The sequence below is a fragment of the Xenopus laevis genome, chromosome 1L, assembly GCF_017654675.1.
Source record: "Xenopus laevis strain J_2021 chromosome 1L, Xenopus_laevis_v10.1, whole genome shotgun sequence".
NCBI lineage: Eukaryota > Metazoa > Chordata > Amphibia > Anura > Pipidae > Xenopus > Xenopus laevis.
In genome coordinates, this window is record NC_054371.1 from 37936103 (window position 1) to 37953841 (window position 17739).

The following is a 17739-nucleotide window of genomic DNA, read 5'->3' on the forward strand; positions in this document are numbered from 1 at the left end:
ACTTAATCTTAAGCTTAACATTTAGATTCATTTATTACAAGAGAAAAGAAAAACACAAAAAAACAAAAAAAACAAAAAAAAAACCAACAAAACACAGAATAGAAACAAAAAATATTTATTCCCCCTAATTGGCGGCTGGGTTTCCCTCTTCCCTTTTCTGTTTCAAACTCTCTCCATTATCCCTTATTTCCTCTTCTCCCTTTAAATATGTAACACTGAAGACAATAGGGGATCCTTTTCGTAAATCAGCCAGGGCATCCAGATTTTATCATATGGTCCCATGTCATTCTGCAACCTATAATTAAGCTTTTCATTGGTTGCTATGTAAATTATCTTTGCTTTCAAGGATCTTAAAGGAATCGTTCTAGTTTTATATATTTTACCATACCCAATATCAAGTCTTCCTTGCTTTCCTTTGCATTACAACCTCATGGGAAAATATATATTACCATATAATTAAAAGAAAATTGTGCCTGTTTCTAATAAGACGTACTGTACATACATATAAACAGATGTGCAATGCAGCACGGAGCTGCATTATACCGGTATAACAAATTATAAAATTAACTCTGCATTCATACAGTTCTGACCATTGTTATTTCATAATGCAAATAGTTTATTAGGAGCGCCCCCCCTAAAAACCCATACAATCTATACAATATTAAAACAACTGAATGTAAACAACTGTAAGCTCATTACTCACTTATATTTGCCATCGCAACTTCATTTTATTTTGTAATGTATTCTGTATGTTGCTCAGTGCCCTATACTGGTTATGCTGATAATGAGTGCCCAGTACCCCAGTAATATTGCCACTCTACAATATTTATAAATGCTTTGTTATACTGCAAAGTGCCCAGTTACATTGTTTAACGTTAGAGAACCAGTTATACAGCATATAACAGTAGACATATCTAAAACCCAAATACATTGTGCATTTATTCTGTTTGATGGCCATTTATATTACAAAGCTCGAGTTTGAAAATGCTATGTTCATTTTTTCTACAGTGAAATCGTTGGTCTTATAGGATACTCACAGCCTCATTTCATATGACTTTTTCCTTTGGAAGGTAATTTACTACCCTTTCACATGTAACTTTATTTGTTAGAATTCTGTGCAGGGCTTTCCTGTTCAGAAACTCAATCACAAGGGTATAATGTATGCCAAAATCGCAATAAACGGGTTCAGAGTAACTCATTTTAATAGACAAGCAAAAGGAATTTCTTTTAAAATCAGTTAGTCTATCTATTTTTGCTATTTTGTACACATATTACCTGCACCCAGGCATGCTGGGCTTTTGCTTGTTGAGTGCTCCTCCGTGCTACAATGTTCCGTGATTCAAATGATCTTTATTACATACATCCGTGTATTCAACGTTTCGGCCCACCTTAGGGCCTTTATCAAGGTGATAAAGGCCCAGGTGCACTGTAAAATAACATGTAGCATTCAAAAAGAACAAGGTCCCCGAAAGGATCGAAACGTCACGTTGGCTGTATATGCACACATAAATACAACGTTTTGCTTTTTTCACCAAAATCCTGCTGTTGCTGGTCTTTTTGAATGATGAACTTTGAATGATATATATATATATATATCCATACACACACATACAAACAGTAATTAGATTATTACACATAAGAATTTTGTCAGAAACAATACTGCCGACGGCAAACATGACATACTCATCATAACAACAGGCACTTCTGATATGAGGGTAGAGAAATACACTCAGTCGGAACAGTGAATAAATTCTTCCATAATTAATCTCTCTCCAGGGATCAGAGTCAAAGGTGAGGAAATGAAACAATGACATCTAACAGACATTGTAGGGAATGGAGGTGTAAGATCAATCACAGATGAATGCTAGAAAATAAACACCAAACTATCTATAATTATTATATCTATAATTATTATTATTATGGAAAGGTCAGTCATTTACCAACAACTGTTGGATTACAAACAAGTAGACCTGTGATTGATATTTCAGTGTATGGGGGTCAGTTTCATGTATTGTCCCCTCTCCACAGTGCAACAAAATTCCCAGAATTGCCACTGCAGTTGGGGAAAGGGCACAGGCAGCAATTAGGAGCATTCTGTCTCCCAAGTGATTACCTACCTACTGATCTGAATGGCAATCACCTGAAATCAAGAGGACACCCATGTGTCAGGCGTATGTCTCTGCCATCAAAACTACAGGCCCTTGTGCAGAGCATAAAGCAAATACACATCTAGTTGGCTTCAGAAATCCTGTGATTGAATAGATCATAAGAGGCCTGAGGATGGTAATACACAAAAGCAGGGGTTTAACAAGAGTGTGCTGGGCCCTCCGAAAAAAATTTTGGGGGGGAGGGGTGCCAGCATGCTCTTGTTAAGCCCTGCTTGCAACTCTCTGCAACCCTCCTCCCCTGCGTGGTTACTCAGACATCAGCACGTCAATTAAAACAAATAGCACGTCAATTAAAAGATATAGAGAGCGGCTGGAAATTTGAACGCTATAGGAAACCAAAAGTAAGATTCAATCGACACACAGTACGTATGACTTGTTTTCTGCTTATTTAATACATGTGACTACTTAGATAGTAGCTTGGGACTGGCTAAGATTGGGCCTAGTTAACTTACATGGATACTACTTTACATTCAATACAGGGGAAAAGAAAGATACAGTATACAGAGGAATTTTTTGAGAAATTAAAAAAAAAAAAAAAAAGGACAAACTTATCGATGTGGCTCCAGCCACCTTTGAGCATACTTTGGGCTCTTACATAAATTATGGCCAACTTGTATAGATCAAAATATCCATATAGCAAATGTTTTCAATAGCAATATGTTGAATAGCCCCTCTTTATTCAACATGATTCTAATATTGATCCCTCTATGTGAATAAGTATTCAAAATATCACCCTGACTGCACCCCATCCACTGCACTGTGCAGCCCCACAGGCCACCGCTGTTATCTCTCCCATCACATTCAGGTTTTGCCTTATGAATGCAATATAGCCAATTCCTCATGATCATAAAATACATACAGTGCTCCCTCACTGCTTGGCAGAAAATTGGGCACATGGCTCTGATTTTCTTCATTTGAAGACAGAATATATAAAGATCTTGTCTGGAGGGAATATGTAAGAATTGCAGCATTTGTTCTTCAGCCCAAACCACAGTGATCACTTGGAAAATGTCAACTAATCAATAACAGCCCTAATCATTGCACACGCACTGTCCAATCCCCTGGGAATTCATATACAACAAAGGAATCACCTGATATTAAAACAAAAATAGGCAACTAAAGAATTGGCTCAAACTTCTGCAAAAAAATATCATCCTCACTGCTTCTGATACCCAGCATGACACTGCATGGGAATAGCAAGACTGAGGCAACCTTTGCCTCTCCAGATGTTGTTGCAGTACAATTCTCATCATCTCATCAACAGATAAATATTCAGATATACACTTTTTAACACTGATAATACTGATGACAGCTGTTATCTCTGCATGTCAGCACAGTGTAACAAAGGAGCCACAGCTACATGGGTATTTAACAAAATGTGACCAACATTCTTAGAATTTAAGTGAATTGCTCCTTCTTTACATTTCTACTAAAAAATATTTTCTTATTTGGTCCAGTATAGCACCAACTACAGTTTCTGCTAAATGTTGCCCTCATTTGTCATGAAAGGGGTGGTTCACCTTTAAGCTGAGTTTAAGTATGCTGAAGTTTCCAAATGTGGGTCAGTTACCTAGACAGACAATACATACATTGGGTACTCTGTACGCTTACAATCTTGTTATTATTGTAACTTTTTATTCCTTATGTTTCTATTCAGTCCCGTTCTTTTTTTATATTCCAGTCTCTCATTCAAACCACTGTCTGATTGTTAGGGTAAACAAGACCCTAGCAACCAGATAGCTGCCTAAACTCCAAACTGGAGAACTGCTGAACAAAAACATAAATAACTGTAAAAACCACAACATTTTGAGGTCTATTGCTTACCAAAAGTTAATTTAAAGGTGACCAACCCTTTTAACAAAAACAAGATTTGTGTCCGCTTTTTGCTGAGATGAATCATAGTTCTTGTGCAAAACAGCGAGCTAAAAACAGACAAAAATAGCGAAATTCGTATATTAGTTGCTACCTTCCTTTCAAACCACTTTACTAGAAATCTCAACAGTCCAACGATATCTAATTTGCAAGATATGTAAGGGGCAGTAAAACTCACATGAACTGCTAGGTCGGTAGCTTGAACTAGGATATCTTCTACCCATTGTGGATGGTCAGAACATGACAACTGGCTCAAGGGAGCAGACAAGGTGCTTTTCCAAACAGATGAAATCCTGTACCTGAAAAAAATAAAAAAGCTTATAATACATAGCAATGAAGAGCAGATAGATAGATAGATAGACAGACAGACAGACAGACAGACAGACAGACAGACAGACAGACAGACAGATAGATAGATAGATAGATATTAACTTTGCACATGCTAATTCTTCTGTTTTTCAAAACGATTGTGTTATTGTTGCCAAGTAGAGGTATGGGATCAGTTATCTGGAAACTTGTTATCTAGAAAGATCTAAATTAAAAGGCCACCTCTCATATTTTTCTGTATTAATAAAGCAGTACCTTGTATTTGATCCTAACCAAGATATAATGAATCCTTATTTACTTTATTATAAAATGTTTTCCCCTATTTGCCTAATAACTAGAAGCAACAATATACCTTGTGTATTCATTTTTATTCCTATACATGTTCAGTATAAAATTGTCAGAAAGTAAAAATGTATAAAAACTACAGCTAAACATGAAATGGCCATTTGAAAAATGGGTTCTAATCATAGGAAATGTATTATCATTTTACTGATTATCAATATGTTGGCAGTCACTAAACCATATGAATAATTCAGGCAGCCAGTAATGGTCTGTAAATGTTCATATCAAATTGCTGACCACTTGCATTCCTCCTAATCTTATCTCAGTACTATTTCTTGATGATAGGAAATTCATTCCTAGTCGAGAGCTGCCAAGACAAGAGACACCACTCAAAACGTTATCTGTTTTTGCCTGGAGCAACATAAACAGACACAAGACAGCAGCAGTGCTGTGACAGAGGAAATGACAAAGCTACAATCACAAGAGGAAAGCAAAACATCACAGGGATTATGTGTCAGACTTTTGGCTTGCCCATAAGCAAGGACTGCATATCAAACTGGCTCTCCTAAATGTGATCTTTACTGGCTCCTGTTTCAGATTTTCCTATTATTTTCCTATTATTTTTCCTATTTATTTTCCTGATATTAGATTTATTTGTTTTTAACTAAATCTGTTGAACATTATTAATTCGATGCAGCATTCTGGAGTTTCTCCAGGCCTCTCAATAACAGGTTTTTCAGCAGAATGAATTTTAACGCATTTTTTTAGGGGGAAAAAAATGAGCCTCTGAGTCCAGATTTTATGGTTAGCCTTTTGAGTTGTGGGAAGTCTTATGAGTAGTACTACAAACTTTGTCACTTTCTTATTACTGGTTGTTAACCCAATTTCTGCACAGGTACTGACATCTGGCTCTCTAGAAATGCTCCCTTCTGCCTTCCCAATCATTTGCTCTGTTTACCTCCATTACTGTTTCAGAACATGTTCCACTAGCCTAGTCTTTGCTGCAACCTTGGCAATCACTGACATTAATTAGTTGCTATCTCTCTCTCTGCTTTAACTGCATAAATTCTGACAACGATTGACCTTCCACGCTGTAAGCATCCCAATACCTGAGTGGCCTGCCCTAGATTTATTGTCATTTTCACACATTAGGCCTTTTGCGTCACACATTTATAGTGTACATAGTACTGTTTCTCCGATATCTGATATAATCTGGTCATACATTACATTATATAACAATTTCTTAAAGGGTTTGTTGAATTATATGCATCCCAAAACCGCTTTGGCTTTGGCTCATTCATGAGCCCAAAATTATTAGAATGCTCAAAAAACCCATCTTAGATTAAACTGATAACGTAGGCTTTAAAAATGTGAATGCAGTTCTTTTGGCCACCCCCTGGCACTGGATGCACAATCCAGTCTGTGGATTTATTTGACCATTCTGTTAGATAATCAATGGCCAGCCTGATCATTTGGTTTTATCTGAAGGTTTGCAGCATGGTCCTACTTGGCATGTTACAGGTCTTATGAACTGCTGAGTGTTTGACACATATAAGCAAAAATCTACAGCAAATAAAGATATTATAGATAGGTAGAATGGGAATTCCTGGTGGAGACAAAATAGCACATATCAAGCAATAGCTTTTCTCCCTCTAAAAAAGTTACATGTTCTGTAGATAAAATCGGGCTGATGCAATACATTGAGGCCTACGGAGACCCATCAGATGATGACCTCTTCAAGTGCTATCCCATCCAAAGGGATATTCAAACCTGGCCAGTCAGTAAGCACCATACATGGGTAGATAAGCTGCCTACTCGGTCTGAAGGGGCCAAGCGGGGAAGGCTTCATTTTACTGGAGTCAATAATATATTTGTTATTCAAGATCAGTTTAGCCTTTATTACTCTGGTAAATCACAAACATAAGATATTAAAGTCAAAGGAAAAAACTGAAAAATGCAGATATAATAAGGTGCATAGCTCTGTTGTAATTTTTTATGGACTTTATTTCCAACAAGCCAACATCAAACTCAAATTTGGCATATGCATACGTCGCAAAGTGCTTCAGGGCATGAATGAATGAAATCTGGCTGGAAAAAAAAAGGTAAAAACATCTGAAAGACTTTCAGTTTAAAGAAAAGAGAGAATCAGGGTGTGGGGACATTGTTTAAAACAAGATTTATTGACTTGTCAGTATACTGTACCAGGTCAATAAATTACTTGTAGACATTTATAGTTTTCAAAATAAAACAATGACTATTGTTTATATACAAATAATTATTCTATATGTTCAATTAATTAGACTTTATTCTTACACAGAACCTTATTTCCCTTTAGAGGAGTGGGAACTGCCATAACTGATTGCGGCTGCAGAACCTAGTTTAATCTTATCTATAGATTTCAATAAAATAGTTTACTATTGTCATGAAGAATGATAGATTGTTTGCATAGAATCCAAGCAACTACTTTTACAATCAGAAGCCTCCCCGCATGGAAGCAGCACTGTACTCCCCCGTCTCATTTTGGCCAAGTTTATTCTGTAAAATCACGCTGGCAGGGTCTTAGTTTATTTCTGCTGTTGCCTTGACTGTATGTGTACAATGCTGTGGAATATGTTGGAACACTACAAATAAACCACAATTATATTTTCTTTTCTTTTTTTAAATCTTCAAAAGTCGGAATTCAATGTTTCTCAGGACCCTAACAGTGAAGTATATACAATCATGCTGGCACAAACTGATTTGCAGCTCTTGGTATTCTGGGTTAAATTCAAATTATTTACCAGTTTGAGTGGTTGGCAGGGAAAATGGAATGAGCATCATAAACTGTGGATGACAGGAACCATTCTTCTTTCTAACTGCCCCTAACAGCTTGGATGCATTCGTCTTTTGGCATTATAAAATCTGACAGATGTAGTCACCAGCTGCTGCATATTTATGCTGTACTATCAAGTATATTGCCATTGTTGGTAAGGGCATATTTAGTGCCACTGGGATTGTAGAAAGGCATAGGAATGCCTAAAGCAAAAAGAGACGTTTTAAAGCAATTATTTATTGAAATATATATATATATATAAAATATGAAGTACCTATATAGGTGTGAAAATCTAAATTTTTATATGAGAGTTCATAAAGCAAAAATAAAGAACTAAAAGATATAGCTAACAAGCAAATCATTTGTGCTGAAATCCAAAGAAATCGATCTGTCGAGGAGGACCGTGTGACAAAGAAGGAAGAATATGCCAAGGACACACATCAAACTCCCACTCCTTGCCCTCTATGCACCTGATCATGCCAAACCATGTTCCTAGTTGTGTCCGAGGACAGCATCTCAATGTTTGAGATGTCATATAGAGAAGGGTTGAAAGGATTTCCACTGTAAAGTATATTTTCTTTTGAGGAGTTTTAGGACTTGGGAGACCCGAGTTCTGTCAGGGTGGGGTTAAAAATCAGGAGACCTAAGAGTAATCTGGGTAAAGTTCATGTGTCTTGCAAGGATAACCTGCATCAAAATAAAGGTACTAGTTAAATATGAAGTTTGCAGCCATACAGAAATGTGAAAGTATAATTACAAAAAAAAGGGCACATACACAAACCCAACTTAGACTTGGTCCTGGTCTAATGGATCATCTTTAAAGGCCCCCATACACGGGCCGATAAAAGCGGCCGCCAGAACGAGTCAGCAGCTTATTGGCACATGTGTGGGGCCATCCGACGGGCTTCCCTGATCGATATCTGTCTGAAAGTTGGCCAGATCTCGATCGATTCAATGTTGGCATATCGGGGAGAGATCCCCTCATTTGACGATATTGCCAAACGAGCAGATCTCTACGTCTATGGCCACCTTTACTCTTCTTGCCTACACTGAATAAGCTCAATCTTTACAGGAAAGTCTTGACCTCACATCTATATGGGCTGTTTTTGTGACATACCATGGGTTTTCAAGTCAGATTATAACACAGCAGTGAATGTTGTGCACACACATGGAAAGGATTTCAGATTGAAATTGCATACTTTCTCTTTTCTGTGCCAAAATATGATTCAGTGTGTGAACACAGGCTGACCCCGTTGCCAGTTAGTGCACTTACAGCAAGGAGTGGATTCATTTGGAATCTGGCCCAGACTGAGATTCAAAACCCCTGGCATTGCAAGTACACAAGAGGCCCCAATAGTTCTCTACCAGTTCACTAAATAGTGACTGTCTATTGCATCTATTGCCCCTTTGGCATTTGCTAGAATATACAGCTTGCCAGTCCAGGCCTGCTTGGAACAGTTTTTATAGCCTGGTGTGCCATTGGCCTTATGGTATAATAAATGCTATATGACTTCTGAGCTAGGTAAAATTATGAATACTTTATATCCAAATTAGTGTTTATTGGATCATATTGTGAGAAAATTAAATATAACATTCCAGGTCTTTAACACACAGTCCTTTGTCAGGTCTAGCTTTTATCTTGTGAGAGTATTACTACTCACTATCTTAAAACAATGCCCTGGTCTAGTCCCAGAGGGGATTGCTGGTATTGCTGTCATTTTATCTCAACAGACACCTTTATTACACCAGTAATAGTGCATAAGGACATCCTCAGGCAAACACCTTTGTTACTTAGATTAAAGTGAAACTGTCCCAAGTACCTGCATTTCCCCATGGCTACCGTTTCTAATAAATTATTCATTGTGACTGTCCTGCAACGTAAGCCTGGAGGGGCCATCAATTCATGTTAATGAAACAAAGATCAAACAAAGATGGGTAAAAGACCTCTACATGAAAGACATTAATAGCTTACATACTTTGAAAGATGTAAGCTACATGGATAATCCTTTATTATTTTAAATATGGATCCCAATAAATAAATGTATTAAGATTTTTGCATTTTTAGACAGGTAATACTAGTTTTTTTTGGCTCAGTTGAGGAAGTGCATATAAAGTGGGCCTTCAAAAAGCTGTTGATCGGAAAACAGTATAAAGCTAATATCTCAGAAACCACTTAAAATATATAATTACTGTAAATTACAAAAGTGCTCAGGACTGAGTAAGTAATTAATTTTTGTGGGGTTAAGCACCCCTTTAAAATTAAATCAGAGTGGCTCTCAGACCTCCTCCATAAAGGAAACCACTGGGGATTGATGGCATTTATAATATAGAAATATTACAAGCAGCTAAGGATCAAACAGTTGTACAAATCAGACAATCAACTTGGAAGAGGTCAGGTTATACTCTATTGCAATAGTGAAAAAGATCAGAAAAAATTCTATAATTCCCCTTATATGACATGACAGTAACATTATACTAAAGACCATTCAATACAAACTAGAGCCCAAAGCAATACAATTGCCAGATGTACAAATCTAAGTTCAGCAAAGGAAGAGGAAAGAGATATATTATTACTAATGCATGCTGGATGATTAAAAAAAACAAGCAATAAAGCAAGTCAACATAAGCTTAACAGATTGCAAACGAAAGCCTTTGATTGTTCAATCATGTAAAACTGAGGACTATCCTCTGAAAAACAGATGTACCCAAGCAACTGTGTTTTCACAGGGGACCTCTACACTGGACAAGGAGCCACAGTTATAACAGAAAATGGAAAAACAGACCCATTTGGCCAATGAACTAGATAAGGATGCTTTCTTTGACCATTCCTATTCAAACATTATTTTGAGAACATTAGGAGAGATGTAAGATTGAAGGAAGATGATTTGAGGATTCAAGATTGGCGGAAGAAGCATCAGCAACCTTTGCTATTCTGATGACGCTACTCAAAATACTAAAAAAGTATAAAAGTGGGACAGTATGGGATTAATGTTTTACATAAAGAAAACACAGGATATAAGAAAAGAGTCAACTTTATAGTTGATGTGAAGACCTACTGTAATATATAGCCTTTGTTTCCTTGAATTATTTACTACAACTACAAAGGATGCAGCAACCAAGCAATTTGTCACAGACTGGTACTTTGTAGAGTGATGAGGAAAGACCTAGAAAAGATCTTCAAATTTGCTGATGTGTCTATAAAAACAAATTCTATGCTATTTTCTTTGGCTATTTATGGAAGTGACAGGACAGGGAAATATTTATTCCTCTAAACCTTTGTGTCAGTGAGGACTTTAAAAATGATTGTGGATGCAAAAGAGAACAAATGACTTGTTGACCATTGTTTCACATGAAGCATAAATGACCAGAATGATTTTGTCTTATTCTAGACATCGTATGAGAAGACCTGATTTGTTGGAAACGATGAAGAGAAAGATCAGAAACAAGAATCATAACAGACATAAAATAATCTACTAAGAAGCCTGAAGACTCAAAAAGAGAACAGGTCAATCAGGAGAATATCTATCCGCATGGTTGCAAGAAGTCAAATTCGACTTGGCAGGAGTCGATAAAATAGAACACGGTGTTTTAAGACCCCATATTTTACATATGCTTTAATAGTATGGTGTTATTTTTGTCATATTAGGAGTCCAAAATGTATAATTATGGGTTTAGAAGGCTTCTGTGATATGCATGGTATTCCTCAGCCTTTCTTTTGTCTTCTACTGCAATAACTAAATGAACACAGGCTGTTCCAAGCAGTAAGGTTGGCTTACTGACACACATGGTCTGATCCCAAGAGTACATTTTGAATATCTGCAATAAAGCAAGACAGGACTATTGTTTGGTCAGGGCTGTATCTCTGGTTGGCTGCTGACCACCATATTTGTGAAGTCTTGGCTGAGGTAGATGTAGCAGAAGCCTAAGTATGAGCAGTTTAATATGAAAATGAGGAATAAAATGTGAGCATGAGAACTATGCTTTCTCTAAAAATGGCATTTATATACAACTGTTTCACAGGCACCATTCCTATACACAGGTTAAATAAAACAATCTGGTTTGTTGTGATTTGAAGCTGAGATGGTCTCAAATGGATAAAGAATTGAAGCCTACTAACACATGCTTTCTTCCCTTGTAATAGTGAAAATAGAGTAATGCCATTTATAACTGGTTACCACAGAACATTTTGAACTAAATATATACTGTTCTGTTTCTCCTGAAGAAACATAATCTGACCTTTATGGTTTCCTTAAATAGCTGCACTTCAAGTGGATACTCTTCACAAAATTCTGTACTGTATAATGAAACACTCAGCACCATCTATGCTATCTATGGCAGAGCCCTGTCAAGAGCAAATGCATCTCATAACTTTTAAGTGATTCTGATTATTATGTAAATAATATTATTACAGAAACACCAGAAACTGTGTTGCTAAATATTAGGTGCAAGTATGTGGGTAGGTACAACACACATAGTAAGCCCTAGAGGTAGCAATTCCTTAAAGCACGTATCCTTATATCCTTATAAGCGGCTCATAGTGATGTTATCAGTTTTAAACAGAGTCTAATAATGTCATTTTTGTCACATGATTGACTAAAACTTATGTATTTTAATAAAGTACCCCTTCTTGGAAAATATGAGGATGTTGGAAGTAGCCTCGGAGTTCCATGACCTGTATAGCAATTCTTTAAAGCAGATATTCATTCTCTGGGAGTCTACCTCATGTCCTATCATGTTGGGGGACTGACCTGCCCAATATATTCTTTTACCAGCACTGAGTCTGATTTTTATATACCTGTTCATCCCTTACTGCAGTACAGAAAGTGGCAAATATCACTGATCATACTCCATTGTATTATTATATTTATAACCATGCCATCCAGGAGCTTTCTGCTCACTTCAGAATGTCTTTCTTACTGGAGTGAAGAGCAGGAATACTAATTCGTTGGCACTGATGCATTTTGGTGTACTACAGCTACCATATTCTTCTCATAGCCATCAGCTGCTATAAGCTAAGGGAGCTAAAGTTCAGCTACCCCTTCCCTGCCTCTGGAATAGAAACATAACTTGCAATATCCACAGGCAGGATCAATTCAGGGGACTGTCACAGCAATCCTTCTCAAATAGTAGTTGACTCTGTAATAATCTTGAGCGTTTAATTCTTACTCTAACTCTGGAATGATGTGGATGACCTCAACCACCCACCAGGGAGATTTATGGCAATTTTAATACTAATTAATGAATTGCTTCCATGCTAACGTCAGCTTAGCTGCCAGGGCTGAAAAAAACCTCTCCCCCACAAGTTAATAGATTAACAAGAGGCATGCATCTTCACACTGTGTTTCATGCAAAGAGACAATTTTAGACCCTAACAAATCAGACCCTGAAATGCAACTTCTCTTTATCTTTTTGTCATTTTACAGGATCAGTTTGTGCAGGGTCAGACTAAGGCTGCTGTCTCAGGGCCCCCCACCTTTTCAAAAGGTATCTGCCCAGTGATTCCCCCCCCCGCCTTCTGCCTACCCCAAGATCCAACCCTGCTAAATAATCATGTGCAGATTCATTTTAATCCTGAGTGTTGGAAATGATCGTGAATATTTTCAGCACAATTAAACATGTTTTGCTACATTGGGTGCAACTCCCTCTTGTGCACACAATCATGCTAGAATTGTGGCAGAACACTGTATTTTTGGGCAAAAGACAGGGCAAATTGATTCCAATTTGAACTTTGCATAGGCATTCGTAAATGAGCTCTCTCATGTCCCAAGGCCAAAGGGTACATACTTTATCTTGCTGTGTCTGTTCATTCCCAGCTTGCACAAACAGAAATGTTGTTAAAGGCCAAAAGCCATGTAACCTTCATTTATCTACTTAACACTGCAATGTTTTGGAGAATTCCAAGGCACATCCGATAAGGGCTAAGCACAATCTATGGACACTTCTCTATATCTAAACATGTGAAAATCTTTTTATTAAAATCTATATTATACCATGACTGGGTTTTTTTTGATATTGGAATTGGCTGGGCTTGATGATTGAATGCCTTAAAAATAATGAGTGCTTACTCCTGCCTTCCCCCTACCTGGGAGATGTGCCTGCCACTCACAGGGGCAACTATCTGCTCCTGGAATATAGCACAAAGTGTTGTGACCATCTCAGTTATTGGAGAGGCTTCCAGTTCTGCATACTGGAGGGGCAAAATTTATGCAGGTTACTTCTTAGCCTTTCAGGCACAAAGGTAGATAAAAATAAACACAAGGGAGCACAAGGCACTCTAAGGCTCTCTTTTGCATGTGTGAGTGCCATGCACTATCGCAATTCTCTCTTCAGGTGAACCTTTGCCTATGGAAACAATAGGGGTGGTTTTGCTTCCCAGTGCTGCTTTATGCAGCCTTCCCAATGATACCGCTTTCAATTGCGTCAGTAGAGGTCAGACTGCCAAGTTTCTAAACAACAACGGCCTGACAAGCACTTGCACAACTGCCTACGGACACTGTGGGTAATGGTGGACGTGGGCACAGCCTCCTAAGCTAATAAAATCTGATTCCTACTCCATTGTCCGAGGAAAAGAGGCAAGAAAGCTTTGCTTAGGCAGACTGAACAGACTTACTGCACTTTCAAACTCTATAAATGGGTATGTATATATATATATTTATATATATATATATATATGTATATATATATATATATATATAATCAGTCCAACAGGGTCGCACACATCAGTGGTTAAAACTTAGCATTTATTAAAAACGCTTAAAATAATTCCAGCATAGGTATAGGCATATACACTTATCTGTACAGAGTGAGCATCAATCGGCAACGTTTCGGGGGCATCCAGTCCCCTTTCTCAAGCCTCTCCCCTCTGTGTAGTCTTGAAAAGAATTTTAAACAGAATTGCGTCCATGTTGACGCGCTTTACAGCGTATGGGCGGAAATGACGCACAGTCCCCTTGGTTACACGCGGCATTCGGTCGCGCGCATTCAAGGGAAGTGGCGTCAAATTGCGTACACCCAAAGAGAGCAGCGTCAAATTGCGCGCTCATAAGAAAAGGGATATCAAGTAGCGCATTCGCAAAAAGAAGCAACATACTTCAAGCCCCTAGGAGCTCTCATAGCAACCATGGAAAATTTGCATATAGTTAAAATGTACCCAAATATGAAAAAACTTATGTTCTGCAGGTAGATATAAATAGTTAACATAAAGATTAACACATAACATCATGTATATCTGCATGTATATCAAACTTTGGATATTTGTGAATACTTTGCATATTAATGATTTTCACAGAAATAGATGTAAATCAAAATCTCGATTGAGTCCCTTTGGAGAGAGGGTCCTCAACCTATAGATCCATTGAACCTCAGTTCTTTTCAATATTAAATTGCGATCACCACCACGTTTTGGAGGAGGTATATGCTGAATCACTCTGTATCTGAGATCATCTGCAGTATGTCCAGCTTCAACACAGTGTCTCGAGACAGGTAAAGACTTATTTTTAGTATTAATGGTTGACCTATGCTGGGAGAACCTATCCCTGACCTTCTGGGTGGTTTCCCCAACATAGATCAAACCACATGGACAGACAAGCATATACACAACAAAGTTCGTATCACATGTATTAAACCCCTTGATTTTATAGGTATATATATATATATATATATATATATATATATATATATATATAAAGAAAGAAAAAGTCCGCACTCATGGGTCTTGTGTTGAAAACCAAAAACTTGTTAGTGTTTATTCGACGTTTCGGCTCCTAAACGCGAGCCATCCTCAGGAAGAACACACCAGAAAACAAACACACATATTTATACACCTAAAACAGGACAAAAGAGCGCCAAAGAGATCAAATGATGTGGAAAGTGGGTGTGCAAAAGATGACATCATCAGTGTTGATCTCACTGTGTAAAAACTAATCCCACAATAGTCCCAAGGGCCTGAGGACGGCTCGCGTTTAGGAGCCGAAACGTTGAATAAACACTAACAAGTTGTGCGGACTTTTTCTTTCTTTATTGACTGTATAATTCCTTGTTCCAGCACCTGGGCAGTGACTAGTGTTCTGAGTGCACCAGGCCCACTTTGTAATGCCCGAAGGCGCAGTTGAAGTAAGGACCAAAGAGAAGGCAACAATCCAAGTTCGCGGTACAGAAAAGGGTTTATCAAAGAATGGTCGTAAAACAGGCAGAATGGTCAAGACAGGCAGTACAGATTCAAAGTCGATAACAGGCAAGGTTCAAACACGGATAAGCAAAACAGAATATATCGCACCCAGGAACTATATGAAATAGACCTATAATTGGGCAAGGTCAGGATGGAAATGAGGGTCTTTATAGTCCAGTCTATTGGCGCCAAAATTGACGCGCTGGCGTCAGACGCAGACGCCAGCGTCCCCACGCTGACGCCTTGACGCCGGCGCCCGATTCTGACGCCGGCGTCCGTTCCGTCGCCGGCGACCAATCACAGGGCAAGAAGGAGATGATGCAGGATGATTGCGACCACCCGGAGCCATGTGCAGGGAAGAGGAATCGCCATTTTGGACGCCATCTTGGAGCAGGTCAGTAGACTCCATTACAGTACCCCCTTCCTTAGGGGGGGCCTCAGGACCACCGGGACCAGGACGGGAAGGAAACTGCCTATGAAACCTGCGAACAAGGATGGGGGCATGGACATCCGACTTTTTCACCCAAGAGCATTCCTCGGGACCGAAACCCTTCCATTCGACAAGGTACTGGAGAGCGCCCCTGGAAAAACGAGAGTCCAGAATCCTGCTGACTTCAAATTCTAAATGGTCATCGATAACAACAGGAGCTGTGGAAGAAGAAGAGGGGGAAGACACTGCAGGTTTAAGGAGAGACACATGAAAGGCATTAGGGATCCGCATCTCGGGAGGAAGAAGAAGACGAACTGCCACAGGGTTGATGACCTCGATGATGGGAAAGGGACCGATGAATTTGGGGCCAAGCTTAGGAGTGGGAATCTTGAGGCGAATATTCCGTGTAGACAACCAGACCTTGTCACCAGGAGCATAGGGTGGGGCGGCAATTCTCTTCCTGTCGGCAAACTTCTTTTGAGAGGATGAACTCTTTTCCAGATTAGCAGTGGTGGCCTGCCAGATGGCCAGCATATGAGCGGCTTGATCATTAGCAGCAGGAACATTTGTGAGTAAGAGATCCTGAGGGAATGCCAATGGGTTCCGGCCATACACACAGAAGAAAGGAGATTTCTGGGAAGAAGAATGTAAAGAATTGTTATGGGCAAACTCCGCCCAGGGAAGAAGGTCCGACCAGTCGTCTTGACACAAAGACACATGGCAACGAAGAAATTGCTCCAAGGCCTGGTTAACACGTTCAGCGGCACCATTGGACTGGGGATGATAAGAAGAAGAAAATTGAAGAGAGATATTTAAAGCATTACACAGTGACCTCCAAAATTTAGACACAAATTGGGGACCACGGTCGGACACAATTTCTGCTGGGAAGCCATGGAGGCGAAAAATATGTTTAATAAACAGTTCTGAAAGTTCAGGAGCAGAAGGCAGTTTGCGGAGAGGAGTGAAATGAGCCATCTTACTGAATCTGTCGATAACAACCCAAATGACAGTGTGGCCGGAGGAAATGGGCAAATCGACAATAAAGTCCATGGCGAGGTGAGTCCAGGGTCGAGATGGGATGGGCAGTGGAAGAAGAAAACCCTTGGGAGGAGAATGTCCGGATTTGGATACAGCACACGTGGAACATGAGGAGACAAAATCTTTAACGTCCTTTCTTAAGGTTGGCCACCATACTAGACGAGATAAGAGCTCGGTCGTCTTCTGAATTCCAGGATGTCCGGCCTGTTTGGAACTATGAGACTGAGACAAAATAGCAAGACGAAATTCTGGAGGGACAAAAGCAACACCAAGAGGAGTTTCCGCAGGAGCAGAATCTTGAGCGGACAACAATTGGGAGGCACAGGAAGGGAACAAGGCAGCAATAATCTTGATGGAGGGTACCACAGGTTCAGGTTCCTCGGACACAGAATCTTCGGGAATAAAGCTTCTGGATAAGGCATCGGCCTTCCTGTTTCTGGAGCCAGGACGAAAGGTAATGACAAAATTAAAACGGGAAAAGAAAAGTGCCCACCTGGCTTGCCGGGGATTCAGGCGTTTGAGGGTTTGGATGAACTCAAGATTCTTATGGTCGGTAAAAATCGTCACAGGAACCGAAGAACCCTCCAGTAAGTGTCTCCATTCCTCCAAGGCTAATTTGATGGCAAGTAGTTCACGATTCCCC

At 39.1% G+C, this 17739-nt stretch overlaps 1 protein-coding gene across 13 annotated transcripts in view; it reads right to left on the reverse strand.

Moving 5' to 3' along the window:
• Positions 1-17739, reverse strand: part of apbb2.L (amyloid beta precursor protein binding family B member 2 L homeolog) — a 166200-nt gene that overhangs the window by 103508 nt on the left and 44953 nt on the right. For all 13 annotated transcript variants that reach the window (XM_018229369.2, XM_018229328.2, XM_018229377.2 and 10 more), the window contains one exon: positions 4219-4339. In XM_018229369.2, coding sequence (XP_018084858.1) covers positions 4219-4264 — 46 coding nt within the window. In that variant the 5' untranslated portion in view covers positions 4265-4339. Of the gene's footprint in view, positions 1-4218; positions 4340-17739 lie in introns of those variants that run through there.